The sequence below is a fragment of the Thamnophis sirtalis genome, unplaced genomic scaffold (assembly GCF_051295495.1).
Source record: "Thamnophis sirtalis isolate CommonGarterSnake01/CBP01778 unplaced genomic scaffold, rThaSir2_p1.2 scaffold_7, whole genome shotgun sequence".
NCBI classification, from domain to species: Eukaryota; Metazoa; Chordata; class Lepidosauria; order Squamata; family Natricidae; genus Thamnophis; species Thamnophis sirtalis.
Genome location: NW_028261387.1, coordinates 45,543,637 through 45,570,815, shown reverse-complemented (window position 1 = coordinate 45,570,815; position 27,179 = coordinate 45,543,637). Strand labels below are relative to the sequence as shown.

General features: G+C 41.8%; 1 protein-coding gene across 1 annotated transcript in view; it reads left to right on the top strand.

Annotated features, from left to right (window-relative positions):
• Window positions 1-23,422, top strand: part of TULP1 (TUB like protein 1) — a 42,370-nt gene extending 18,948 nt beyond the window's left edge. The window contains exons 8-12 of the mRNA XM_087719899.1: window positions 3,661-3,769; window positions 4,739-4,837; window positions 5,947-6,118; window positions 21,141-21,300; window positions 22,312-23,422. Coding sequence (XP_087576025.1) covers window positions 3,661-3,769; window positions 4,739-4,837; window positions 5,947-6,118; window positions 21,141-21,274 — 514 coding nt within the window. The 3' untranslated portion in view covers window positions 21,275-21,300; window positions 22,312-23,422. The remainder of the gene's footprint in view (window positions 1-3,660; window positions 3,770-4,738; window positions 4,838-5,946; window positions 6,119-21,140; window positions 21,301-22,311) is intronic.
• Window positions 23,423-27,179: the final 3,757 nt, after the last annotated feature.

The window sequence follows — 27,179 nt, the reverse complement described above, 5'->3', positions numbered from 1 at the left end:
AGATAGCGTATATGCTGCCTCTGCCATTAAAAGCCCTTCTGTGCAGCACAGTGGTGGGATGTAGTAATTAAAGTTTTTATTTACCATTTCAATAGTTCTTAGTACAGATAATCCTGCAAGTTATAGGAATGTAAATTAAAATGTCTTGAGCCAAGGAAAAACCAACCTCTACTACAAAGCAGATCAGATCACAGTTTTTTGTTAGAGCAAAGGAACAAATGCCACCCAGTGAATCACTTGTTTAGGGCAGAAAAGCTTGCAAGCAGCATCTCTTCTTCATCACGGATATTTAGAGTTGCAATCATAGTAATTGTATTGCCTTTTCCCACCACCCCAAGTTAATTGCTTGATTTCAAACTTTACCAAATATTCTACTCAACCCATTACAGATTTGATAGGCAATCTAAGTAGTTTAATAAAGCCTATCTTTACAGAACTGTCATTTGGAGGAAGAATGTTGTAGATTTCTAACAGTTTTTCATAGCTTCTGGGATGGGTGGGGGGGAATAGAAGAAAAAATACCTATAGTCTCCACTGGGAACTGTATTTGGGAAGCGGTAGTCCAGCAACCTTTGGCCTAGTGCCTTCAGTTGTGTTTGGATTCCAATGTTGAGTATTCTCGTGCGTAGCCTCAGGCTGTGGAAGTCGTCAAATGTTATAAAGTGATGTTACTTCACAATAAATAGTGCAGGCTCAATATATAAATAATATTTTTAATCTGTACTTTGTGATATTCTATGTTTAACATAATTTATTCTGAGCAGAACTGAAAATCTGATTTGGTAAATGCTTCCTTAGAGGTCCATTTAATTTTTAGCACCGAAATATGTCTCATTGTATTTCATTAATAATGCTGTGTGTGAATTAAATTCAGTTTCCGTGAAGTTCTAACTCAGATCAAACAATCTGCCTTCCTACTTCTTCAGTTTCGTTGCTCTTTCATTGCCCCACAGCTGAGACCGCTTAAAGTCACATTTAGCTATTGGCTCACACACACCCCTCCTCTGGTTGCTGGGCGCTGCTCTCTATGGCCGTCATGGCTTGGGGCTGCAGGAGTGACAAAACACAAGGCTTCTGGAGAGTGATCTGATTGCACAATATAGTTAGTCAGACAAGCTGACAGGTGGCTAAGCCTGCTGTTCAAAGTACTTATATACTTGCCCCACCCCACCTCACATTAAGGGCAGAATTAGCGGCTGTTTTTCCACTAGCAGGTGACATTTAGTGGGAGGAGGAAGAGAGCCAAGAAACTCACCCATTATTTTCTTTCACTTATCCCACTAGAAATTTATATTGACAGACATTACTCACTAGTCTTGCTATGGAAGAAGAATAGGGCTTGGCCATGGAGGCAACGTACCTTGGTTGTTTGGCTGTGGCCATTGCCTATCTTACCAAAGGGTAAAGCTCAGACTTTCGTTATAGCTGCATTTATGAAAAAGGAAGGAAGGAAGGAAGGAATGGAGGAAGGAAGGAAGGAAAGGAGGGAGGAGGGAGGAAAAAGGGAAGGAAGGAAGGAAGGAAGGAAGGAAGGAAGTAAAGAAGGCAGAAAGGAAGGAAGAAGGAAGGAAGAAAGGAAGAAAGAACGGAAGGAAGGAAAGAAGGAAGGAAGGAAGGAAGGAAGGAAGGAAGGAAGGAAGAAGGTAGGAAGGAAAGAAGGAAGGAAGGCTCCTCTTCTTCTTAGGCACTTAGAGAGTTTTCAGAACATCTTCATCAATGATTTGGATGAAGGGATAAATGGGGAATGCATCAAATTTGCAGATAACACCAAGATGGCAGGAATAGCCAACAGTCCAGAAAACAGGGTTAAGATACAGAAGGATCTTGACAAACTTGAACATTGGGCACTATCTAATAAAATGAAATTCAATGGTGAAAAAAGTAAGGTTCTACATTCAGGCAAGAAAAACAAAATGCACAGGTACAGTATAGGTGGTACCTTGCTCAATAGTAGTAACTGTGAGAGGGATCTTGGAGTCCTAGTGGACAACCATTTAAATATGAGCCAGCAGTGTGCAGCAGCTGCCAAAACAGCCAACACAGTTCTAGGCTACATAAACAGAGGGATAGAATCAGGATCGCGTGATATGTTAATACCACTTTATAAGGAGAGGAATAGGAGAAAGGGAAAGGCAGAGGAAGAATGGGAGGGAATGTAAGAGTAGGAAAGAGGGGAGGAATGGGAAGAAGAGGGGAGGGGTAAAGGGGAGGAAGGGGAAGGAGAGAAGGGAAAGGAGAGGAGGAAGGAAGGAAGGAGAGAAGAAAGAGAAGAAAGGGGGGTAGGAAGGAGGGAGGGAAGGAGGGAGGGAAGCAAGGAAGGAAGGAAGGAAGGAGGGAAGGAAGGAGAGGAGAGAAGAAAGGAGGGAAGAAAGGAGGGAAGGAAGGAGAGAAGGAGAGAAGAAAGGAGGGAAGGAAGGAGGGAATGTAGGAGAGAAGGAAGGGGGAAGGAAGGAGGAAATGAAGGGGGAAAGGAAGGAGGGAAGGAAGGAAGGAGGGAAGGAAGGAGAGAAGGAGGGAAGGGGAAGGAGGGAGGGAAGAAGAAGTAGGACCGTTGTAAGATAGGATGGATCTATGGGATGTTAAGAAAGCAATCTTCAAGTATATTGTCAACTGTAGGGGGAAATTGTTATAAATACATATTATTAATAACAGTTATGAAATCATATAATTGTGAATGTATATATGAAATTGATAAAATAAAAAAACAAAAAAAATACCACTTTATAATGCCTTGGTAAGGTCACACTTGGAATACTGCATTCAGTTTTGGTCACCACAATGTAGAAAAGATGTGGAGACTCTAGAAAGAGTGCAGAGAAGAGCAACAAAGATGATTAGGGGACTGGAGGCTAAAACATACAAAGAACGGTTGCAGGAACTGGGTATGTCTAGTTTAATGAAAAGAAGGACTAGAGGAGACATGATAGCAGTGTTCCAATATCTCAGGGGTTGCCACAAAGAAGAGGGTGTCAAACTATTCTCCAAAGCACCTGAGGGCAGAACAAGAAGCAATGGGTGGAAACTAATCAAGGAGAGAAGCAACTTAGAACTGAGGAGAAATTTCCTGACAGTTAGAACAATTAATCAGTGGAACAGCTTGCCTCAAGAAGTTGTGAATGCCCCAACACTGGAAATCTTTAAGAAGATGTTGGCTAGCCATTTGTCTGAAACGGTATAGGGTTTCCTGCCTAGGCAGGGGGTTGGACTAGAAGACCTCCAAGGTCCCTTCCAACTCTGCTATTGTACTGTATTGTCTCAGGTCATAACTCAGGATTTCTTAGATCCAAAATGATAATCAAGCTAGTGCATAAACTAACAAACCAGACAGATCTCGCTATCAGATTGTAACAGAGATCATCCCTGGGGCCAGAGAGGAAACAGTGGTCAGGCAGGTTTTAGCCAAGGAAAAGGGAGAGGCATGCATGTCACCATTTCATAGGCCCAGGGTTGAGAAATGTAGCAGAGGCCCTGATTGAGTGACCTTTCCATTCCCTTCTTCTATCTCATCCTGAAAACTTAATAGATTTGTTGGAGCTACTTCAGCATATAATGTAAAATGACATTCCAAAGAAACGATACTTGTTCAGACTGAAGTGTGGTGTTGTGCAACTTTTGCCCCTTTTTTTGTCCTACTGGCCTGATTTCCATCTTTTCTTTTAGATCCAATTTAATGGGTACTCGATTCTCGGTGTTTGACAACGGTGTAAATCCAGACAGAGCAAATGCTGACTGGTCCAATGTACGCCAGGAGCTTGCAGCTGTTATTTATGTAAGGAACCATTCTGTGAACTATTTCCCCATTAAACTTCTATTTAATAGGCAGCCACTAGACTAATCCATACCAAGATGGCAGGTTGCTTATCAGTACCAAGGAATTTTAAGAATTTTCCATTCACTGCAAAAATCATCCCTGACAGCTCTATAGCTTGATCCAAATGCCAGTAAAAGTATACTACGATATGAAGAAAAGAAAGAATGTCTGTTCTATATGTTGTGGTTAGGAATAATTTAATTTTTTTCACTAAGGGAATTGTCATCTGCAAAGAAACAATTTAATTTAGGTGGTCAGGGAATGTATTATGTTAGTTAAATTTTATACCTGCATATTTCTTGAACCACTCTGTTCCACTTAAGTAGGCCATATTGCCACTTTATTACAATGTAGTAGATTCTATCAAACTAATAGTTCAAGACATACGTGTTGGTTGAGAGTTTTCATCAATGATTCTTCAGGGATTTGAGGCAGGAAGAAATGAATGGAAAATTTTAAGTCCTCTGGTCAGGGGAGAAAGACATCCGCCTTATAACACCGCCTGTGTCTCTGAAAAGTAGAGACTGCGTTTCACACCATTCCACAAGCATCTTTTCTGGGGCACCAACAGGGCAGGATTTTCACAGCATTCCCTAGTGGTGAAAGCAGCTACCTCCCAGTGGTAGAGAGTTGGGGAAAGCAGCATCAAAGGTTGAGGAGGAGAAGGAGATGAGATAAGGAAGCAGATTGGCAGGGGCAGGTGTGACACGTTCCCTTCCTTATTAAATTCCTTCTTTTTCTCTTTGCTTCCATATATGTGCTGGGATACTCAATTTTGGGTTTTAGAACTACTGAGACATGTGCAATGTAAGGCTTCAGGCTAGCAGAAAAATGACTTTAAACTGTTAAGGATCAGCTGAAGTTGATCATGATGTGGAGATACATGATGGCAACTCAGTTATGAATGTTGTGGTATTTCTATTTCAGGAGACAAATGTATTAGGTTTCAAAGGACCTCGAAAAATGACAGTGGTCATTCCTGGAATGGATTCTGATAATGAAAGGGTGCCAATCCGTCCCCGAAATGTAAGTTACACATAAACCTTCATACAAGGTTTCATTACTTCTAAGTAATCCCAATGTTTGTAGACATCAAGTTGCCATTTCTCTGATGTTCTGCTTTTCATGCTTAATAAAATAAAATATCCAAGTGTGCAGAGAGGCGCTTAATCACAAAGAGTGCTGCATTTTTGCCATGAAATTTTGTGTCAGCAAAAATATAAAATACAGGACTTTCTTTTAGAATAGGAGATATAAGGGTGTTTCCAAGGCTTTATTTCAAAAACAATCTTCCTAAACTTGGCATCATCCAGGTGTGCGGAATAGCAATTCCCATCATGGTTGGAAAGCATTAAAAGTTGTATATTAATACGTATAGAAAGCATTAAGTTGCAGGAAAATGCTCTGCAGCTAAGGATCTCAACCAACAATATAATATAAATATAAATGGTGAAGTGTTTCCATTGACAAAACAAGAATGAGTGAATCAAACACTATATAAGCCCTTATTATGTCATCTAGCTTGATATGAAGATATATCTTCAAATCCCTGTTTGGCCAGCTCCTTCCAAAGAATAAACCTCATATATATAGTTTAAAATAAAATGATTATCTCAGGGCTTTGGATGAAAAATGGAATACATGAAGAAATCACTATGCACATAATTCTTTCTTCAAAACATTCATAGCACAGAAAACATTGATTCTGAAATCTGAGGAAAGGTCATCTTTCTTGATCTGTGACCTCCAACTGAGTTGGCACTGCAACATTCCTAGTCAATATGCACCAGGTTGTCAAAAGCTAAGCAAAGGATTGCAAGCTTTGATATATAATTTATATGTGGATATTATCCTTCTCAAGCTCCCTTGAACTCCACTCGTGAAACCTGGAGGAACAAGTATGTGCATACTTAGTATATTAATATCAGGTTTCGCGGCACAACTTTTAAGAGGAGCAAGGCTAAGATGTCACTGTAATTATGCTCAAAAATATTAGAGGACTTCTTGTGATGTACACCGTGAGTATCAATTGTATGTACATGTATTATTTCTTCATGCAAATATAACCAAATAAATATTTAAGAAGATATATTTTTGAATTACTTGTGGTAATGCTTTTTCTCACAATTTCCTAGGATAATGATGGATTACTCATGAGATGGCAAAATAAGATAATGGACAGCTTAATTGAGCTGCATAACAAAGTCCCTGTATGGAACGATGAAACTCAGTCTTACGTGCTGAACTTCCATGGAAGAGTTACACATGCTTCGGTTAAGAACTTCCAGATTGTGCACAATGAGGACCGTAAGTATTGTGGGGCTGTGGAGTTTTGTTTTTTTTTTTTAAATTTCTACATTTGTGCTGACTGAAAAGCTGCTGCTAGTTAGACCCATGGCTAAGGTAGGGGAACTTTTGCAAATTCAGAGTCAGAGTGGGCATTGTGCTGCATTGTCCATTCAAAAAGGAAATAAGCAAGGAAATCAAAATGAAATCCTGGAGTTGCATGCTGGAATGGGCCACCGAATTGTGTTGCCCAATGGATGCTTTGTGATCGGTAAAGTGCCCAAAGTTTGGAAGTATTTCCCAGCAAATTAAATTCCTGGGCTGGATCTACCTTTTTTTTTTTTTAAGTTCCATTTTGAAGTTTCATTTGCATTTCTCTCTCTTACAATACAATAGCAGAGTTGGAAGGGACCTTGGAGGTCTTCTAGTCCAACCCCCTGCCTAAGCAGAAAAACCCTATACCGTTTCAGACAAATGGCTATCCAACATCTTCTTAAAGACTTCCAGTGTTGGGGCATTCACAACTTCTTGAGGCAAGCTGTTCCACTGATTAATTGTTCTAACTGTCAGGAAATTTCCCCTCAGATCTAAGTTGCTTCTCTCCTTGATTAGTTTCCACCCATTGCTTCTTGTTCTACCCTCAGGTGCCTTGGAGAATAGTTTGACTCCTTCTTCTTTGTGGCAACCCCTGAGATATTGGAACACTGCTATCATGTCTCCCCTAGTCCATCTTTTCATTAAATTAGACATCTTCTTCCCTTGATGGAAATTATCTAATCAATACGTGTTTATCAGGTATCCAAACAGTATGGATGGGAAAGATTAGTCTGATGCTAATGAATTACCCATGACAGTCTTTCCTCCTAATAGGGACATTGGCAGGACCCGCATAATTAATTTGGTGGAGGTGGTTAGCTTCCTACTTGTTCAAGGGAGACATATTAGATCAAAGTTTATCCCAGAAGTTGGGATACAACTACGGAGTAGGGCGGTGCCAGATTTAAACCTAAGCAAAACAAGGTATAGCTTAGGGCAGTGGTTCCCAAACTTGGCAACTGTAAGACTTGTGGACTTCAACTCCCAGAATTCTCCAGCCAGCAGAGCAACTCTGGGAGTTGAAGTCCACAAGTCTTAAAGTTGCCAAGTTTGGGAACCACTGGCTTAGGGCTTCACAATTTGCAGGGCCTCACAAAATTTCAGGGTAGGTTTTGGTTTTTCAGGGGTGGGGGGATTGTTATTGTTGTTTCAAAAATTCAGGTATTGTTTCCAGGATATACTGTTATAATCTGTGAGAAAGATCAAGACAAACAATAAGCATCTAATCAGTATATACTGTACCTTCATTTGAAGCTAATTTGTATTTGTCTCTTTAAATGCCTTGCTATGAAATAATTAGATGTTTCCAATGCTTTTGTGGCAACCCAATGTCCTGTTTCAGTACACAACCTTACTGAGACCTTCTGGTATAACTTTATATCAAAAGGCCTCCAATCTTAGGGCCTCCGCGACTAAATCTAACAGTGGAATAGGGAAAAGAGTTTATATGTGTCTGTGTTTCCTCCATGTGAATGGATCACCCTTTCGTGTCATAGATGGGAACAAATTAGATATGGTGTAAGATAGGTATGGTTAATTTTGTATGTTCTTGTCTTCAAGTCAACACTGATTGTTAGTGGCTAGAAAAACTGCTTCAGCTTCTGTAGGTTTTTCAGGAGTGGTTTGCCATTGCCTCCTTTTTAGTGTTCTGACCAAGAGCATGAAGCAAACTCCTTGCGCCGACAAAAATCCCTTTTATTAATTTACTGTGAACTCTGCTCATTCACATCCAACAAAGTCTTTCAAGGAAGGATTTACAGTCACAGACCTTAACTGGCTTGGAGAGCTGCCAGGCTGATATCTGCAAAACTTGGCAAGGAGTCTCGGAGAGTCACCAACCAATTAAGCGAATTAATTGTCTCCTGCAAACTCCACTCCTCTTTTGCTCCTCTTTTATTTCGTCTGGGAGGGGCCATTCATTGTCCACCTGTGGCCTTACTCCCAAGTAACTGTTCTCCCTGGGAACAGGTTCCAGCTGTTCATCTGTGTTGAATCGGTTAATGGAAAGGCACACACAGGCTAACAGTAACAACAGCTCTTTATTAACTCAGTAGCAACTATGTACAATCCAGCGAAGGTTGAGTCTGACAGCATAGGGAGCTGTCAGACCCTTCGATCAATGGGATTAAACCTCTGTTCCCGCCGGAACAGAGGACCCTCGTGGAAACCACTATAGCTGAAGCTAGTATCTAACAGGGACGTGCAGTCAGGGGAGGCAGGGGAGGCAGAGCCTCACCACTGTCATCATGAAAAGAAAAAAAATGTAAAAGGAAACAGGCTGAGCTAGTTGCTGCTAGAGTCACAGTGGATGACTCTGCTTAGTGCTTAACTGTTTAAAAAAGCCACTAAAAAACTACAGGAGGAGGCGGGAGAATGAGGTGCCTCATCTAGTCTGACTTTATGATCACTCGAGCAGAGCTAAGCAAGGGTTAAAAGCCAAAAAATTCCTGAAGTAATGAGGCACATCGTTCTCCTGCCTCCTATAGAGGGCATTTTTTAGAGGCTTTTTAAAACAGTTAAGCAGAGTCATCTACATGGTGACTCTGTCAGCAACTAGCTCAGCCTTCAACTCTTGTCTTTTTCCTTTTACATTTTTTTTCTTTTCATGATGGCAGGCAAGAGCAGAGTTGAAATCCTCTCTGAAACAGTTGGAAAAAGGAACGTGATTGCATGCAGAGCTATGTTGCCTTTACACACACACACACACACACACACACACACACACACACACACACACACACACCTGGATAAAAGTATATAAGCCCAGCTTCATTGATTACAAGTTTGAAAAGGCAACATAGCTCTACCTGCAATCAAAGGCTCGGATCGGAAGGTAGCAGGGGAATGGGGGGGGGTATGGCAGAGGAGCTGCTTTCAAGCCATTGGAAAATATATCCAATCCAACTTCTGTGTTTGTGTGAGATTGAGTGAGTGAGAGAGGGATCCAACTTCTCTGTGTGTGTGTGTCTGTTTGAGAGAGGGGGGAGGGAGGGAGAGAGGGAGGAAGGAGGGGGGAGAAGAAAAAGAATGAAGGAAAACTTTTTCACAAAGGAGAAAAACAAATGCTGTCACTTTAAATCAGAACTGAGCATGCCTGGCTGTGGAATTCTGGGAGTTGAAGTCCACAAGTCTAAAAAAATTTGAAACCCCTGTGTCAGTGCCTCACCAGCCATAAACCTCACTGCACATCACTGGTATCTAACACCCCTCCCCTCTTAGATGGAGTAATCCTACAGGTCTCATAGTCATGCAGGTAGGCGGGCTTTTTGGTAGCTCTGCCTGACCTGTGCAGTTCAGTTGGAGGGTGTTCTTCGGACAGGTCGGATGGACCTGTTTGCTCTGCAGCTCCACTTGGTGGAAGCTCCTGGACCTTTCACAGGCTGTGGCTGGAGCTTCTAGAGCCGGTTTGCTCGGAGCTCGCTGCAGGCCTGCAACACAAGAAGCTAAGTATCCCGGTGACTTTGGGTTTGAGTTGGCTATGGAAGGAGTAACTTCGTGCTCCTTTTGAGTAGGGCTTTGGTTAACTCAAGCAGGAGTTACCTCTGGCTGCCTAAGAGTGGAGTTGGAGAGGCAGCCACGGAGTTCGTCAATGTGCCTTCTCCAATTCCAACCATCCTTGAGCTCTACGCGATAAGAGCGAGACCCGATGATGCCTATCACTGTGGCAGGAATCCACAGAGTTCCTCTGGCATAGTTGTGGGCGTAAACTGAATCCCCTATGCTAAAGTTCTGAATTTTGCTTGTGGAGTCAGGGGGCGATGCGGCAGAATAGTTTGGGTGTAGCCGGTCTAAGTAGGACTTTAGCTGGCGACCCATGAGAAGTTCAGAGGGGCTTCTCCCTGTAGTGGCATTGGGTGTGATGTGCTGAATTAGCAAATAGTGGTCAACCCATGTTTGCCAATCACCCAGGCCCATCCTAGATAGGTCCTCTTTTGCATATCTCACCATTCTCTCCGCCTGACCATTGGAGGCCAGATGGAATGGTGTGACCAGGGTATGCCTGATTCCCTATGCTGCTAAGAAGGTCTTAAATTGCATGGCTGTGAATTGGGGCCTGTTGTCAGAGACCAGGACGTCGGGCAGGCCGTGCGTGGAGAGAAGTCTCCGCAGTACCTTGATGACTGCTTCTGCTGTAGTGGGGGTCATCAGGCTACCTCTAGCCATTTCGAGTAGGTGTCCACAACTACAAGGAAAGTCTGGCCATGAACTGGGCCAGCAAAATCAATGTGCACCCTAGACCACTCTGCTTGAGGTCGCTCCCACTCCTTAGCGGGCACCTCTGGGGGAGCTGGCACGGTGTGCAGGTAAGCACCCATTCTTCTATCTCCCTGTCCATGTTAGGCCACCACACGTAACTCCTGACCAGAGACTTCATCCTGACAATTCCAGGATGCCCTATGTGTAAAGCCTCTAATACTGCAATGCACAGTTTGGGTGGAACAACGACCTGGTCCCCCCCACAGCAAACAGCCATTAACAACAGACAATTCGTCATGCTTACAATGGTACATTTTCAAATCAGACCCAACAGGCCCCTAGGCCCACCCCCTCCACACCCAGTTCAAAATCTGTTTGATGGTGGAGTCTTTTGCAGAGTGACGGGCAACGTCACTAGACGAGACAGGACCAGCATCTAAGCAGTCAATGAGAAGAACAGGTGTCTCGGGGGTAGGATCAGCAAGAATTTCTGGCAGCGGGCAGTGGCTCAAAGCGTTGGCATGCCTCAAAGTGGAGCCAGGTCGATGGATGAGATGGTAGGAGTAGGCAGCTAAGAACATGGTCCATCTGGTCATCTGCGGTGATAATGACACAGGAGTGAGTCGGTCCTCAGCAAGCAAGCCCAGTAGCAGTTTGTGATCCGTAATTAGTTCGAAATCACGGCTGTATAGGTACTCATGGAACCTTTTTACTCTGGCCACTGCAGCCAAAGCCTCATGGTCCAGCAGGCTGTAGTTCCGCTCGGAAGTGGACAAGGTCCTAGAGTAAAAGGCTATGGGAGCCTCGGTTCCATTGGGCATGCGGTGGCTGAGGACGGCCCCGACGTCAAACGGAGAATCGTCACAGGTCAGTACCAGTGGCAGGGTCTGGCTGTACTGCACCAGGAATGTGTCTTCTGAGAGAAATCTTTTTACCATGGCAAATGTGGCAGCCTCGGCTCTGCCCCAGGACCACTTCACATTCTTTGCCAGGAGACGATGTAAAGGCTCAGCAACAGTGGCTTTCTGTTCAAGAAAGATGCTGTAGAAATTAAGGAGCCTGAGGAACGCCTGCAGCTCATTTTGATTGCGAGGTGTAGGAGCGTCCTGGATTGCTTGATTTTTTTTAGTGGTTGGGTGAATCCCAGATCCATCGATTAGGTACCTTAAGAATTCAACCCTTGGCATGTTGATTTGGCATTTTTCTTTTTTGAGACTGAGGCCTTTGTGTCGAATTCTGGTCAAAACAGTTCGCAAACTTTTGAAAAGTTGCACCTCATTTGCAGCCGATACCAAGATGTCATCAAAATAGGAGATGACTCCTGGAATACCCTGCAAAAGCCATTCCATGACGCTTTGGAACAGTCCTGGGGCGATACTAACACCAAATTGCAGGCGGTTACATTTGAATGCACCCCTGTGCGTCACAATGGTTTGGGCCTCCGCTGTAGCGCCATCTACAGGCAATTGTTGGTATGCCTGCGTCATGTCTAATTTAGCGAATATTTTTCGGGGGCCTAAAGAATGTAGTAAATGCTGTACAATGGGTACAGGATAAGTGCTTTGTTGCAACGCTTTATTGATTGTGCATTGTAGTCCACACAGATGTGGATAGACCCGTCAGATTTGACAGGTGTCACTATAGGGGCCTCCCAGTGTGCATGATCAACTGGCTCTAGGATTCCCTGGCCTACGAGCTTGTCAATTTCCAGATCAAATTTCCACCGCATATGATGTGGCCAAGAATAAGCTCATCAAGGTCTCAGAAGTTGCAGTATGCTGCAGCCTTTCATAGTGCCGCAACGTACTCCTTGATTGATTTGCCTTCCTTTTGGTTGCGAATATTAAATTCGTGCCGGCGGATGTGCTTCGACAGCTTGGGAGCGTAGTGAGTCCTCAGTATCTGCTGGAGAACGGACCAAGTGACTGATTGTAGTGGCATTGGTTCTGACAGGTCTTTGGCAGTTTCAAACACTTCCCGTCCACAATAACCAAGGAACATGTTCTTCTTGCGGCCTTCAGAAAGGCCCATGAGGTCATTGGCTTCAAGAAAGCAGTCGAACCTCAGCATATACGAGTCCCAGTGCTCAGTGTTTGGGTCATATGGAGTCGGTGGGGTGTGTATAGCCATTTTGTGTTCTGAGGGCATTTTGAGTTTGCCGCTTAAAAATGGCTGCTCGAAGCCGCGCTGAGCTCCGGGCTGGATCTACTTGCTGGATTGCTACTCTCTTTTTGGTTCGCCTAGTTACTTTCCAATCCCACCTTCTTCACTAATGTTGAATCGGGTAATGGAAAGGCACACACAGGCTAACGGTAACAACAGCTCTTTATTAACTCAGTAGCAACTATGAACAATCCAGCGAAGGTTGAGTCTGACAGCAGCCCTTTTATAGGGAGCTGTCAGACCCTTCGACCAATGAGATTAAGCCTCTGTTCCCACCGGAACAGAGGACCTTGATGGAAACCACTATAGCTGAAGCTAGTATCTAACAGTCTGCCTCACTGATGTCTGCCTCTGAAGGCAGCTGATAACTGACATACATCTCTGGCCCCCTCTCTGCCTCGGATACAGAGCCCTTATCAAAGCCTTCCCCAGACTCCAGGACTGGCCCATGTTCCTCCCCAACCTCTCACTGTCTGCTGGCAGGCCACAATGCTTAGGGTTGAGAGAAATGACTGGACCAAGTTCACTCAGTTAGCTTTGTCACTAAGGCAGGACTACAACTCACAGTCTCCCAATTTCTAAACTGGTTCTCATAATTAATTAACATATACAATTTCAAATACTGAAACAGATACCATGCAAACAGTATTGAAATTAAGATTTACCTAGCAGGAGGATACATTTATCTCTATTTCCCCCAGCATGGTTCCAATGAAAATTCCACTCCAGTTACTCTCAGAAATCCTATGTAAGTGAAACCAGGTTTGTCAGAAGATGTGCTGTTTGCACATACCCTTGGGTTGGGATTTGGTCCATTACTGAGAACAAGAATCCAATCAAAATTTGGAGCAGAGTAACCAGACCAGTGTTTTCTTTTATTCTGCCAGACAAGATTGGACTCAAAGCCATGATTGTTTAACCCTGATTTGTTGAGAAAACCATAATTGGCTGGGTTCACAAAATGCACTCAAAACATAACATTTGGCTCAATGGGATATGTGAACTAATCCGCAGTTCTTTGCTGAATCTACAAAGTTAGCTTTAAATGTTTGCCTTGACTTTTAAAGTGGAACCTTGACTTATGATGGCATGCTCAGAATTATACCAAACCAGGGGTGGGTTCCTGCCAGTTCTAACCTCTTCTATAGAAGAGGTTCCACAAATCTACAGTGCCGTTTAGAAATGGTTCCAGCTTCCCCACCCCCACCCCTGCATCCATCCGTCCGCACATCATCAAGATGAAGAGTGAGAGGAGGAATTCTGGGAGTTGAAGTCCACAAGTCTTAAAGCTGTCAAGTTTGAACACCCCTGGGTTTTTTTTCTAAAGGGTAAAGGGTGCAAGGGTCTTATAACTTGACAGCTTTAAGACTTGCACACTTCAATGCCAGAGTTCCTGAGCCAACATGACTGGAGAAGGAATTATGGGAGTTGAAATCCACAAGTCTTAAAGCTGTCAAGTTTGAACACCCCTGGGTTTTTTTCTAAATGGTTAGGGGTGCAAGAGTCTTGTAACTTGACAGCTTTAAGACCTGCACACTTCAATGCCAGAGTTCCTGAGCCAACATTTTGGTTGCTAAGCAAGAGGGTTGTTAAATGAGTTTCACCACGTTTTACAAGTTGTACCATGCCGACCCGGTCATATGGCTGGCAAGCCACTCCCACCAGGTCACATGGCCGGCAAGCCGCTCCCACAAAGCAGGCCACACCTACAGAAGAGGTTCCAACAAAATTTGATACCCACCACTGTACCAAACTGATATGCATACAATCTGAGACATGGGAGCAGAGGTGGTATTCAGCAGGTTCCAACCAGTTCTGGAGAACCAGTAGCGGAAATTTTGAATAGTTCAGAGAACCGGTAAATACCACCTCTGACTGGCCCCGTTTATTCTATTCTCTGCCTCTCAAGTCCCAGCTGATCAGGAGAGAATGGGGATTTTGCAGTAACCTTCTCCTGGAGTGGGGAGGAAACGAAGATTTTACAGTATCCTTCCCCTGCCACACCCACCAAGCCACACCCACAGAACCGGTAGTATTTTTTTTAAATCCCACCACTGCATGGGATCCTTTGAAACTGCATCTATAAAAAAAGCAGTTGTTTCTAAGATCTAATTGAAAAACAATTCGTGCATTTCTTTTCCATTTTGTCCACCTTTTTTATTTTCATCACAAAAGTCTAGTCAACATTTAAAGGAATTCATTGGGGTCTCCCATTCAAGTGCTGGCCAGTCCCTAATCTGTTTAACTTTAGCAAGATGCCTGAATCAGAGATGATGAAGATCTCCACAATCACATTTTTTTTTCAGTTTTCTATATGCAGGTGGCTACATGAAATGCTTTCGGTAACTGTTGAAGAGTAAATAAATGAATATCTCAAATCAAAACCAAAGCAGATCTTGGAGATTAGTCCTCTAACTGCTTGGGATAATGGTTCTCAACCTTTTCTTCCCCACAGACCCCCTTTAAATATTTTTTGTGGAATCATGATGACCAACGCCCACAATTGAACTCAAGATTTAAATCATAACATTCTTTTACGTCTTTGAGCACCCCCTGTGATACATTGCCCCCCCTTCCAGGGGCCCAGGGGCCACAGGTTGAGAACCACTCTCTTAGGATAATTTCAGTCTGAGTATGTCTCAAGAGATATAAGGCTGTTTGTTCTCTTGAACCTGGTTATGGTATTTAGAGTGCTTGCAGCTGTGATGGCAAACCTATGCCATGCATGCCCAAAGTGGCACACGAAACCATGACGCCTGGCATGCACAGCCTTCCCTGTTTGTCTTCTGGGTTTCTGGCATGCACGTGCACACGACAATCAGCTGTCCGTGCACACGGCAATGCCAAAAACCTTTGTGCGCATGCGTGCTGGCCAGCTGATTGTAGGGTGCGCATGCATAGCAGAACCCAGAAGTTTGGCTTTTCCAGAGCGTGATCCCTTCGCCTTTGCGGCAGTGCTGAAAACAGGCCTGCGCTTGCGCGGCAGCCAGCTGATCATTGGGCGCATGTGCCACTAGAACCAGGAAGTTTGTCTTTTCCTGAGTGTGGCCCTGACGAGCATGCACGCATGCGACGTTTCCACGCAACCTTTTCAGCACTCGGTGTTGAAAAGGTTCGCCATCACTGGCTTAGAGCACCATCAAAGAAATCTCTTAGACATATTTGTTTCGGAATACGTTTTTTTCATATTGCATCAGAACGCTCAATTTCCAAATGGTGATTCAGAATGGCTTCTGTGAAATCTATAATTTATCGTGATTCCAGGACATGAGGTGAATTTTTTAATCAGGTCTGAACAAAAAAAATATCAATTGTCCTGGATAGTAGGGTATGGAATATAGTAACAGTCCACTAGAGGGAGCATTATAAGAGGCTGGCTGGAGTAATGTTTTGAATGGTTTGAGCCATCCAAAAAGGAAGCTTTATTTTCTTTTGCTCACTTGCAGTATCCTCCACACATTTGAGCATAAACTCATATAACCCTGGTAAACGTTAAAGAATATGCCAGGTGTTTCTCAAAAAGTCACAAACTTCCAGAATTGGATAAGATACACCCAGAACAGTTGAAAGGGCATAATTTGAGAATTTACTGCACTTGATTTGTAATCTCTGATTCAAGAAAACTTCTCTAAATTTCCTGGTGGTCAGAAATATGTTGAGGATGGCAAAATGCCAAAGAATGTTACTGGTACATTCTTTGCCAGTCAAGAATTCAGTGACCCCGTATCCATTATTATAAAGGACAGTCCTTTATGGCAGAAAGCTGCCCTTTATATTTCCTTAACTTTTTTGTTTTGGTCTTGAATTTTTCTTTGTAAATCAAAGTCATTAACATGAACGATCAATTTTTAAAAAACTTTATAAAGTTCTTTCGATTTCTCCCTTTTTCAGGTTTGTCCTTTAGTTTTATTTTTTCCCAAGAAAATATCCTCAAGAGGAATATGTATACAGAGTTTCAAACCAAGTCGTACACGTTCTGTTGCTGACCACATGGGGCCATTCACAGATTTTTCTGTTGAACTATGGACAGCCCTCAGAGATAACAAGTATGTTATCTCTAATCTCAGGATGAAAAGATGGGAATTGCAGAGCCCGTGGTTCTGCAGAAGCTTCTGACTTTTAACCTCCATTCCATTCTATGAAGGTATAAAACAGAGAAGAGAAGTTTGTTTAGATCCACGGCTGTCAGGAAAAGTGAAACTGTATTGAAAGTTAATAGGTATTACTTAGTAAATAGAATACATTCCTGTAAAAGAAATTACGTAAAAAGTATAGACATAAACCTCCAGATTCACCTCACAAAATTAACAACTATGTGTGCTTTTTTAAAAAAAGCAAATATGAGTAGAGTGTCTGGCGAGGTATAAGGATGATCCTATATACCAGGGGTGGCAAGCTCAAGGCCCAGGGGCTGAATTTGGCCCACAGGGTACTTAGATCTGGCCCACGGGATCACCCTGGAAACAGTGAAGGACCGGCCTGCGGTGCTTCTGCCAGTGAAAATGGGCCGTTGAGCTCCATTTGTGGCTGTCACAGCCTCCTGCAACACTCTGCCAGTGAAAATGGAGCTTGGGAGGGCCGCACACTTTTCGCTGGCAGAGTCCTTGGGCTGCCACAGGAGTGATGTGGAGCTGGCCACACACACACACACACACACACACACACACACACACACACGAGGTCAAACACAACCCTGAAATGAAATCAAGTTTGACACCCCTGCTTTATATCCCTCACAAAGTATATTTATTTATAAAATGTATTGACCACCCATTTTACCACCGGGTAATTCTGGGTGGATTATATACCAGTATCTACCGTACAATCACCATTACTGTCCAGTTTCAGTCAGGCAGCCATGATTGATATTCATTGGCAAAAATAGTGCCCAGTGGAAATTTTTCTTTCAGTGAAGACACCAAAGGTTTATCTGCCAAGGATTTGATCCAAATAAAGAATCCTATACCTATTTGCTTGTAAAAGCCATTCATTCAGATTCTAATTATACGAAGGTACTTGATCTTCATTGTGCTGTCCTGGTGAAAGCCCATGGATGATATTGACACAGGTCTTTTCTATGGATTAATCTTGATATGAACTCAATAGGTTGAGTTCACATAAATGGGATCTAGGGATTTAAAGGTGTGTTCTGTGTGATCAATGAGATCCTAGTTTGTATGTTTTTATTATGTTATCTTATTCTTTTGGTGCTCAATCAAAGTGTTTGTTTTGATGTTGATACATAAAGACCATCAAATATTATCCCAATAGCATTTCCTTCCACTTTGCGTATATATTGGGAACATAGCCACACTCTGCAATCTACATCAGAACAGTAAACAGCAGCCGCTGAGCAATTTTCAGCCTGTGTGACTTCTCTGCTTGTCACCTGTCCAGCCCAATCAGGAGATGTTACTATCCGGGGGTGTAGGATTACAGGATAGAAAGAACCTGCTCAGGGCCCCAGTTATTTTTACAGATTTCTTGCTGCTCTCGCTGCATACAAAGGGAGTCACGATCAAAACAGGGAATCAGAGAGGCCTTTAGAAGGCCACACACAGGTCTGGCAAAAGAGCACATCTTTTGGAAGGGGCCCAAACCTGTTTTTATTCTTTGTCCATTTATCTGGAAAAAAGAAAAGGGCTTGCTTAGTAACTCTGTTGAAAAGACATCAGCCATTCATTGCCCAGCAGATGACCAGTCAATTGCTAACCCTTCTGGGTTGTCCTCTGTCCCATCATGCACTCAATATTTTTGTTTTGCTGCATATGATCTTCAGCCTCAGGGGTTAAAGACACTGAGCTTGTCAACTGGAAAGTTGACAGCCCAGGTTTGAGATGCTAGCACTGTGCAACAGGGTGAGCTCTCGTTCCAGGGATGAAAGGTTCTGGAGAACCGGTAGCGTAAATTTTGAGTATTTCGGAGAATCGGCAAATGCCACCTCTGGCTGGCCCCAGAGTGGGGTGGGAATAAAGATTTTGCAGTATCCTTTTCCTGCCACACCCACCAAGCCATGCCCATGGAATCGTAGTAAAAAAATTTGAGACCACTGTCTTGTTCCTTGCCGCAGCTCCTGCCCACCTAGCAGTTCGAAGGCATGCAAATGTGAGTAGATAAATAGGTACCACTTTGGTAGGAGTTCCATGAATCTTTGGTGAATAGCCATATTGGCTACATGACCACAGAAAATGTGTTCGAACAATGCAGGCTCCCTTGGCCAAGATGAGCACCGTGCCCTAGATGAGCATACATTGGGGACATATGAACAACCTGCCCAGTGGTGGGATTCAAATAAATTAACAACCGGTTCTCTGCCCTAATGATTTCTTCCAACAACCAGTTCACCAAACTCCTCAGAAAGTTAACAACTGGTTCTCCTGAAGTGGTGTGAACTGGCTGAATTCCACCACTGAACGTGCACCAAAATCAGACATGACTGGACAGGAAAATCTTTACCTTTATTGTTACTGGAGAAAGAGATCCAGGAGTGAGTCTTTGATTGCACAGTTGCCCTGCCTAAGCCATGGACATTCCTTTCTTTCTTTCTTTCTTTCTTTCTTTCTTTCTTTCTTTCTTTCTTTCTTTCTTTCTTTCTTTCTTTCTAAAAACAATTTATGTGGCTGTTCATTTCACAAGTGGGATATGGGAGGCTAACGCAAGTTAAGAACCAAAACAGCAACAATCCAAAATAATTAAAAACGGTTACAATAGCAGTTAAATTAAGTGCACCTGAGCTCATCTGCGCTTAATGCCTGCTGGGAAAGTCAAGTCTTAAAAGCTTTACAGAAGGTTGACAGGATAAGGGACATTCAGAATTCATGAGAATGGGTTTGCCATATGGTAAGCACTGCATCAGAGAAGGCACATTTTCCATATCCCTCTTGCAAGTTTCTCTTATTATAACCAGTTTTAATAAAAGTAGTTTTAACCATCATGTGGAATTGATCTCATGATCAGGTCCCTATAGTGAAGCTGATATCAATCTTGCAGTTCTGATCATGCTGCATCTCCTCCTCTTCCTCCTTAAAATTCAGTGACTCAGGGAAGGGTCTGTTTGAGTTGCTTCCAAACATTATCTGGACATTCTGGACTTTAAAAAGAATTACTTAAGTTTCTTTTGCATAGACAGCAAGCCCTGTGTATCTCTCTTAAGGTAATCTTCCTTACTCTATTATTCATAAATGTGGAGAAGATGAAATAGCTGTGCAATGCTTGTGTATTTGTAATGCTAGAAGATTTTCACTCAGAAGCATTACATTCCAGACTACAAGCCAAATACTGTTTTGAGGGACAATATACAGCAATCAGATTCAGATTACAGTGTCTTGACAATTGTAGCAGTTATGTTATAATAATTATCTTACTTTCAAATTGAGTGTCATAGTCCAGAAACTCAGCAAGGCTGTTGATGAGGTATGTGTGTTGTGGGAGAATGGGAGTTTCATTCAACTCTTTTTATTGCTCTGGGAATTGCTCTTTCTATTGTATCCTCCTCCTCTCTTGGGCAATAGGTCACAGACTTAGCATTATTTCCCCAAATTCTTTTCCCCATCCCAGATTAGAAGACTTTTTTTCAGTGCAACTGATTGCTGTGCAAATTATCTAATGACAGTATTTGCCTCATGTGGGTTTTCTGCCAATCTCTTTGGGCTGGATATTGCAGAACGTAGTACATAGTGGCATAAGAGTCTGTATCCAGGATTCTCCCATGCCAAAGGTATCTGTAGGGTGTGGTGAAGAAAAGTTTAGATGCCAATCATGACGTGTGATCACAGCTCTATGACACACATAAAAAACCCAGGTAGAGATTTAGTTGCACTGTTGCAGCCGCCATCCTGTGCTCCGTGGACATCCATGCTCCCAAGCTCTCTTATGCCTTTCCTTTTAACCGAACAAAGCTAAAACAGACAAAAAAAAGAGGAGGGGAAAACATCTCCTTGGTCACCTTTATTAATAATGTGTTTCCCTGAAAATAAGACAGGGTCTTATTTTCTTTTGACCCCCTCCCAAAAAAAATAAGCACTTGGCCTTATTTTCGGGGAGATCTTATTATTTTTGAGGTGAGTGTGGTCACTTCATGACTGCTGCTGTGTTGCAATATTTTTGGGAAGGGCTTATTTTCAGGGGAGGGCTTATTTTAGCACATGCATTCAAAAGCCTGATCGGGTTCATTATCCGAGGAGGTCTTATTTTGGGAGAAACGGGGTAGTAATCTGTTATGTCTGAGACTGGGCAAACGTGAGGTGTCAATCATCTCCACCCGATGACAGGATTGGTCGGTCAATGTAGGCGGCGCCTAAGAAAGCTAACGTCATTCTGATTGGATGCTGGTTTGACAGCTCCGATATAAAACAGCTGTCAAACCGGAGTTCCATCTGTTCCGTCTGTTCTGTCATGATTTGTGCTTAGTTGATGTTGAATAAACCTTTACTGTTGAATGGATCGCCTCAGTCAAGTAATTAATATTAGTACACCTCCATTCACCTCTGTTCAATTTTGCCCTGTGATGCATTCTATACAGGACCAAAAGTTTCCATGGTAAACTTTTTATCTTCTCACCCAATGGTGTCATCTTTCTTTCCTGCAGCTGAATACATCGTCTTGCAGTTTGGCCGAGTAGCGGATGATGTTTTTACCATGGACTACAATTACCCACTTTGTGCTGTGCAGGCTTTTGCCATTGCCCTCTCAAGCTTCGATGGCAAGCTGGCCTGTGAATAGCATACCTACAATGCCATCATGCCAAGGTTTGTACCAGGTCTGGACCTGCCAGGTCAAATTCCCTCCATTCAGTCTAACAGTGTAAGCACAAATATGCCTGACAATGAAAGCCAGGCAGGGATGATATGAAGGGGAATGAGAGCTCACTTGGTATTGTTAAACATCACCAAATACTATTGGGGAAAATCTGGCAGAATTCTGAGTGCATATTAGTGTAGTGTTGTGTTAGCTAGTAATACCATATGCACACATTTGTCTTTAACATCTGCTTGTGAACACAAAGACTGGAAACATCTTAGTTGTGGATATTGTTAAGTTACCCCCTCCTAAGGGATTTGGAACCAGCTGCTAATCTCATGCTGTCAGTGATTTTTTTTTGCATGCTAGTTTGAATCTCAGAAGATTTGAGTGTTTAGAAAAGTGTTTCTCAATCTCAGCAGTTTTAAGATGTGTGGGCTTTGATGCTGGCTGGGGAATTCTGGAAGTTGAAGTTCACGTATCTTTAAAGTTGTGTAGTTTAGGCAATTTTCTGGGCTCCATGGTGGGTGGGTGGTTTTGTTTGGTTATTTAAAATTGACATCGGGAAAGGAAGCTGTTTTCCTGAAATGATAATGATCAATTGAAAAACAATGGATGGGATAAGGTCTACTTTATCTTTTCCAAAATCATGGCCTGCCTCCTAGTCACAGGAATCTAGATGAATATGTAAATTTGTTGGTTATAAAAATATAAATTACTTATGAGGGAAGAGTAACTAATAGATGAGAGTTAAGTTTGCAAATTGGGGTCTGAACCCCTTTCTTTAAATGCTATATTAAGTAAACTAATTTAATGTAGTAGAAATAATATATGTAAATTATGCGTGCCTCAATGAGAAGGGAGATTTTGGTGCTTAGATAAACAGAAATTCTTTTGGAATGGGGCTATTTAAAAAAATTAAGCATAGTAGAGAGCTGCAATATAATATATTTCTACAAATAATGCATTCTGTCTCTGTCTTTTTTTCTCCCTGTTGTTTTTTTATTCTTTGTCCCCAGCTTGGATGGCATTTCCTCAGCCAGGGAATAGACATGTGCATGTCTTCAAATTAGTACTACTGCTCTTCCAGAACATTCCTGAGCATTACCTTATCATTCTGAAGAAGGTGATTTGAAAAGGTTGCAAATTATCACCTTAACTTATTAGCAACAAATATGTCTGGCCCAAACTTGCTTGGCAGGATCCAGTTCCACCCTCTTTCTCAGCATGCCCAGCAATTAAGGTTAATCTGTATGACCAGGTTGTCCTACTAACCATTTCTATGATGACAACTTCTATCCACCCCCAGCCCACCAGGAAGACCGACTGTACCCACCTTTCCTGTCATGAACCAAAAATGATGTTTTTCCTAATGCCGTGCTTCATTTCTGATTAGAGAAAAATCTCCCCTCCAATTTAGCTATCATGAGCAATGGTGGGAAAGCCTCTCCCTTCCAGTCACCCCCTTCCCTTCCAGTTGGCACTTTGTTCTGGAATCAACTCTTGGTTGATCTGAAAACCCTGAACTCATGGGAAAATACTAGGAAGAAAAGGAAAAGCCAGAATGCCTGACCTCTTCTGAATGGATCTAAGTTTATGAACCTGTTTGCTTCTTGGTTTCACCAGTGGACCAGCGGAGTGGCAAACTTTTTCGGTTTGCTTTAGGTTTTTTGTGCCTATCTCTTCCCCTAGTTTCCACTCTGCTCACCTGCCTGCTTGTGTTGTAACTGCATCTCAACAATTTGGTGGTGGGGGGGAACCAAGTCCAAGAGGAAGTGAGCCTTGTTGCTTCATAATAAAAAAAACCTGTTAGTTGATTGTTTCATTGATCAAAAGTGAAAGGTTCAACTTTGTAAATGTTCACTGATTGAGCCATGAGAAATGGTCCTTCCTTCCTTCCTTCCTTCCTTCCTTCCTTCCTTCCTTCCTTCCTTCCTTCCTTCTTTCCTTCCCCACTGATGGATGTACCAGTCAGAAAAATATCAAGTACGAAGAGAATCAACAGAGGGGACTTCGTACAAACATTCTAACAAAGGAAAACACTATTCTCAAAGACTCATCCACAGAAGAGAAGTATGAAAAAGAAGGGGGGAGGTTTGTCCACCAAGCAGGAGTTGTGGTAAACAAAATCTAATCAGAAACTCAGGCCACCACCATGGCCAAAGCAGAGAAGAAAATTGAAGTTCAGAAAGGGATTTCTTATTCAGCTTCATTTCTAGACTATTTATACACAGGAGCTTAAGCCTGCAGTGTGGAAATACTGTAACTGAATATATTAGAAATATTTTTATTTAGTATTCCTTGAGAAATCATCCATCTCTTGATCATACAGGCAACATAGACACCTCCTAGAAGCTCAGAGAGTATTTTGATTAGAAACTACTCTAGTAGTCATTACTGGACTCATGAGAATGTATGATTTGGCTGAGGGAATTTAGACAAAATTGGTAATTATTTCTCAAACATCATCAATATTCTATGACTATTATTTCTTTAACTGGATATTCCTGAATTTATTTGAATGGTAATTTCAACTCTATACATTAGTATCATTTCCCCATAGTATCATTGTCAGGGTGTTAACATCCACATTTTAAAAAAACCAGTCTGATATCTATATTATCAATGTTATACTGTAATTTTCACCAAGTTAGGACCAAGCTACTCCTATATAAAGATAATGCTGGAAAAGAAGGAGGGAGGGAAGGAAGGAAGGAAGGACTGTATTTTACAAAATAAATTAGCAGATCTTGATCAAATTTATCAAGTGGTGAAAGCACAGAGATGTATTCTAGTCAATGTTGTTAATCTTATTTAAGTTTAGTTGCAAATGTATTTTTAGTTATTATTCCACCTTGCTTTCCAAGAATGTCAAGAGGAGAGCATAGTACTGCAGATACATTATACATCATTTGGAAGTAGGGAAGTCTCCCTCACTATTTAGCCACCTGTTGTTTAATGCATAACTGATAACTTCCATCCTACAATCTTCACACCTTCAGACCAAACTATTTCTTCATTGAAATAGACAGTCAAAAGTAGCAGAAAGCTCCAGTGGAAGACTAAGTTGTTGCAGGAAGTACTTAGTAACAATGACTCAAAAGGTGTGGCCCTCTTTGTGAATCATAGTGTGGCACTTCACAAGAGTATCGATGAGGGGTGTTATGCCTGCTCTTTCTTTTCCAAAGCCTTCACATGAGTCTTGCATTCCTGGGGGGCTCATTTGGTGGAGTTGCCTGAAAATGGAGGTCCTTAAATTTGAGTAGAACATCTAAGGTACTTAAGCCATCAACAGAATTCTTGCTTCATCCAGGGTTAAGTTAGGTAGAGTGAGAGCCTTCACTTCCTGTCCTCATGTGACATTCATGGTTATTACTGTCGGGTGTAGGATGATGCCTTCCAAGTCACCATGAATCATACATGTAGGTGTGGAAGGAAGGCTGGGAGATGTTTTGTACATGTGAGCTGTAATTAATTGTTATTGTTATTCTGATTAATTGTAAAGGGAAAGACACATATAAATCTTGATGGTTTCTGAGGTTTTTCCCCTCCCCCACCTTTATTTAATATGAACCATTGTTATAATAATACAGAAGCCTTTTCTAACCTGGTTTCCTCCAGATATGTTAGGCTATAACTCCTATCATCCTCAGCCAGCCCTTAGCATGACACATTTGAAAAACACTATTCCAGGAAAGGGCAATTTATAGAGAAACGAAGGCACCTGGATGAAAATTGCAATGTTACAGTCAAAGTTTGTTACAGTTTGTGATGACCTCCTACAAGAGGAGTGTAAGAATATTATTCAGATAAGTACAAATGTACTGCAGCAACTCAGAACATAAGAAGTAAACAGATCACCCATACAACATCTGCCAACAAAATGGATACTCTCACAACTTTATTTAAAAAATACCTGATCACTCAACCACTACAGTACAACCAACACAAGCTATGAAATGGATAATGCTACCATACTTCAGAAAAATCTGCAAACTATTGCAACTACCTGGCATTACTGTAGCATACAAACCATCTAAAACCCTCCAAAACATCTTAAGTAAACCAAAAGACCCAGTAGCCCAAAAACAAAAATCAAGAGTTACCTACAACATACTGTGTAAGAACTGTAGTAACCACTATGTAGGGCAGAGAAGCAGAAGACGAGCACCGTGCATCCAAACAGCAACCAGAAGACATAATGAAAACTCTTTAACTTCACAATACTTGGACAAACTCAACCGTCATTTAACTGGGGAACTGTGGGCATCCCAGATGAAACCAAATCCAAAAAGCTAGATTCCTTAAAGCTTGACATTCAGACAATCAGCCACCAATAGACACAGAGAAATCACATTTACACTCCATTCAAAAGAAATAATAAAAAAGTTAAGAAGGAAACACAAATCACCAGATCTTATCCCCTCCAATAAGAATAGATTAACACCAGACAAACAAGCAGAAAACAATGCCATAATCCAGAAATTACCAAGGAGAAAACCATACACCCTCCAACACTGGCAGGGCAAGCTACAGGGAGAAAGCCCCACACTCACCATCACTGATGATGGTACCTATTTGAGTAATGAAATGTCTGCAAACAAACAAGCAAGTTCAGAGAGTACCAAAGACTCCATAGTTCAACCGTAAGCTACTTATATTATCTTGTTTGTAATGAAGTATTCGATAAGTACATTTGTCTTGGGTCATTAGTCCCCATAAGCAATTACTTTTGAAACTGTCTGTTATGTAATTTTTGAAAAATTATCACATTTTAAGGCTACATCCAAGACAAGAGATTGACCCAATGGAGAAAGCATTCAAACTCCATGATACCTAAAAGCAAAACATGAAAAAAATCAATGGAAAAATGTCCTTCTATGAATTAACTTCTTCACAGTCAGACATCGTAGTGGTCCATCATTAATAACATGATTAGCTCTCTTCAATCTGACATAATTTATCAAAGAGAACCATTGGAAGAGAACCTTGTCAGGTGTGAAAAATCAGGTACACACTGTGAAAGTCCAATTAAATTGATTTATTACTACTCATGCCTATGCACAGGAATATTCTCAACTAATAGTTAGCACCTAACAGGAGTTAGATAAGAGCCAACAGAATTCAAGGGGGAGGGGGTCTTAGTTTGTTGGACTTAGTTTGCTTGTGGCAATGTAGAGATTCTTGGCTCTTTTAATTCTACCTCCAGGTTCTGGTACTCCGTCCCCTACAAACCCTGAAGTTGCCCAACAATAATTTTATTAGCACCAATAGTGCCATGAACAAATTCTTCAGCAGTTTTTTTTTCTCCAGCAGTTCTCATTCAATTTGATAAAAGTGGATTTGTTTTTGAAATTTCCTGCAAAGGTTAAAAGAATGTTAATTGATTTCTCATGGATCGTGTGTGTGTGTGTGTGTGTGTGTGTGTGTGTGTGTGTGTGTGTGTGTGTGTGTGTGTGGTGTGTGTGTGTGTGTGTTATTTGTTGTTGTTTTTTTAAAAAAGTTTATGAAAGAGTTTTCCAAGCAATACAAGACGAGTTGCAAAGAAAAAAGAAGTGAAGATAAAAAGAGCAGAAAACAAAAGAACAAAAAAGAAAGGATAAAAAAAATAAAAGTAGAAAAAAATGAATGACTTCCAACCTTCTTTGCAATAGAAATTAGCAAATCCAGCCTCCCTCAAAATTACAAAAATCCTTCAACCCCCTTTAGTCTTTTCCAATAAATTAAATCCATACATCATCACTTTACTTTGTTTTCAGCAAAAAAAATAAAAATAAAAAATCAATAAAAGGCTTCCAGTCTATTTTTTTAAAGTACTTATTGTTTTATTCTGACTAAACAGGTCAGTTTTGAAATTTCTGACAATTCCAACATCTTCACAACTCAT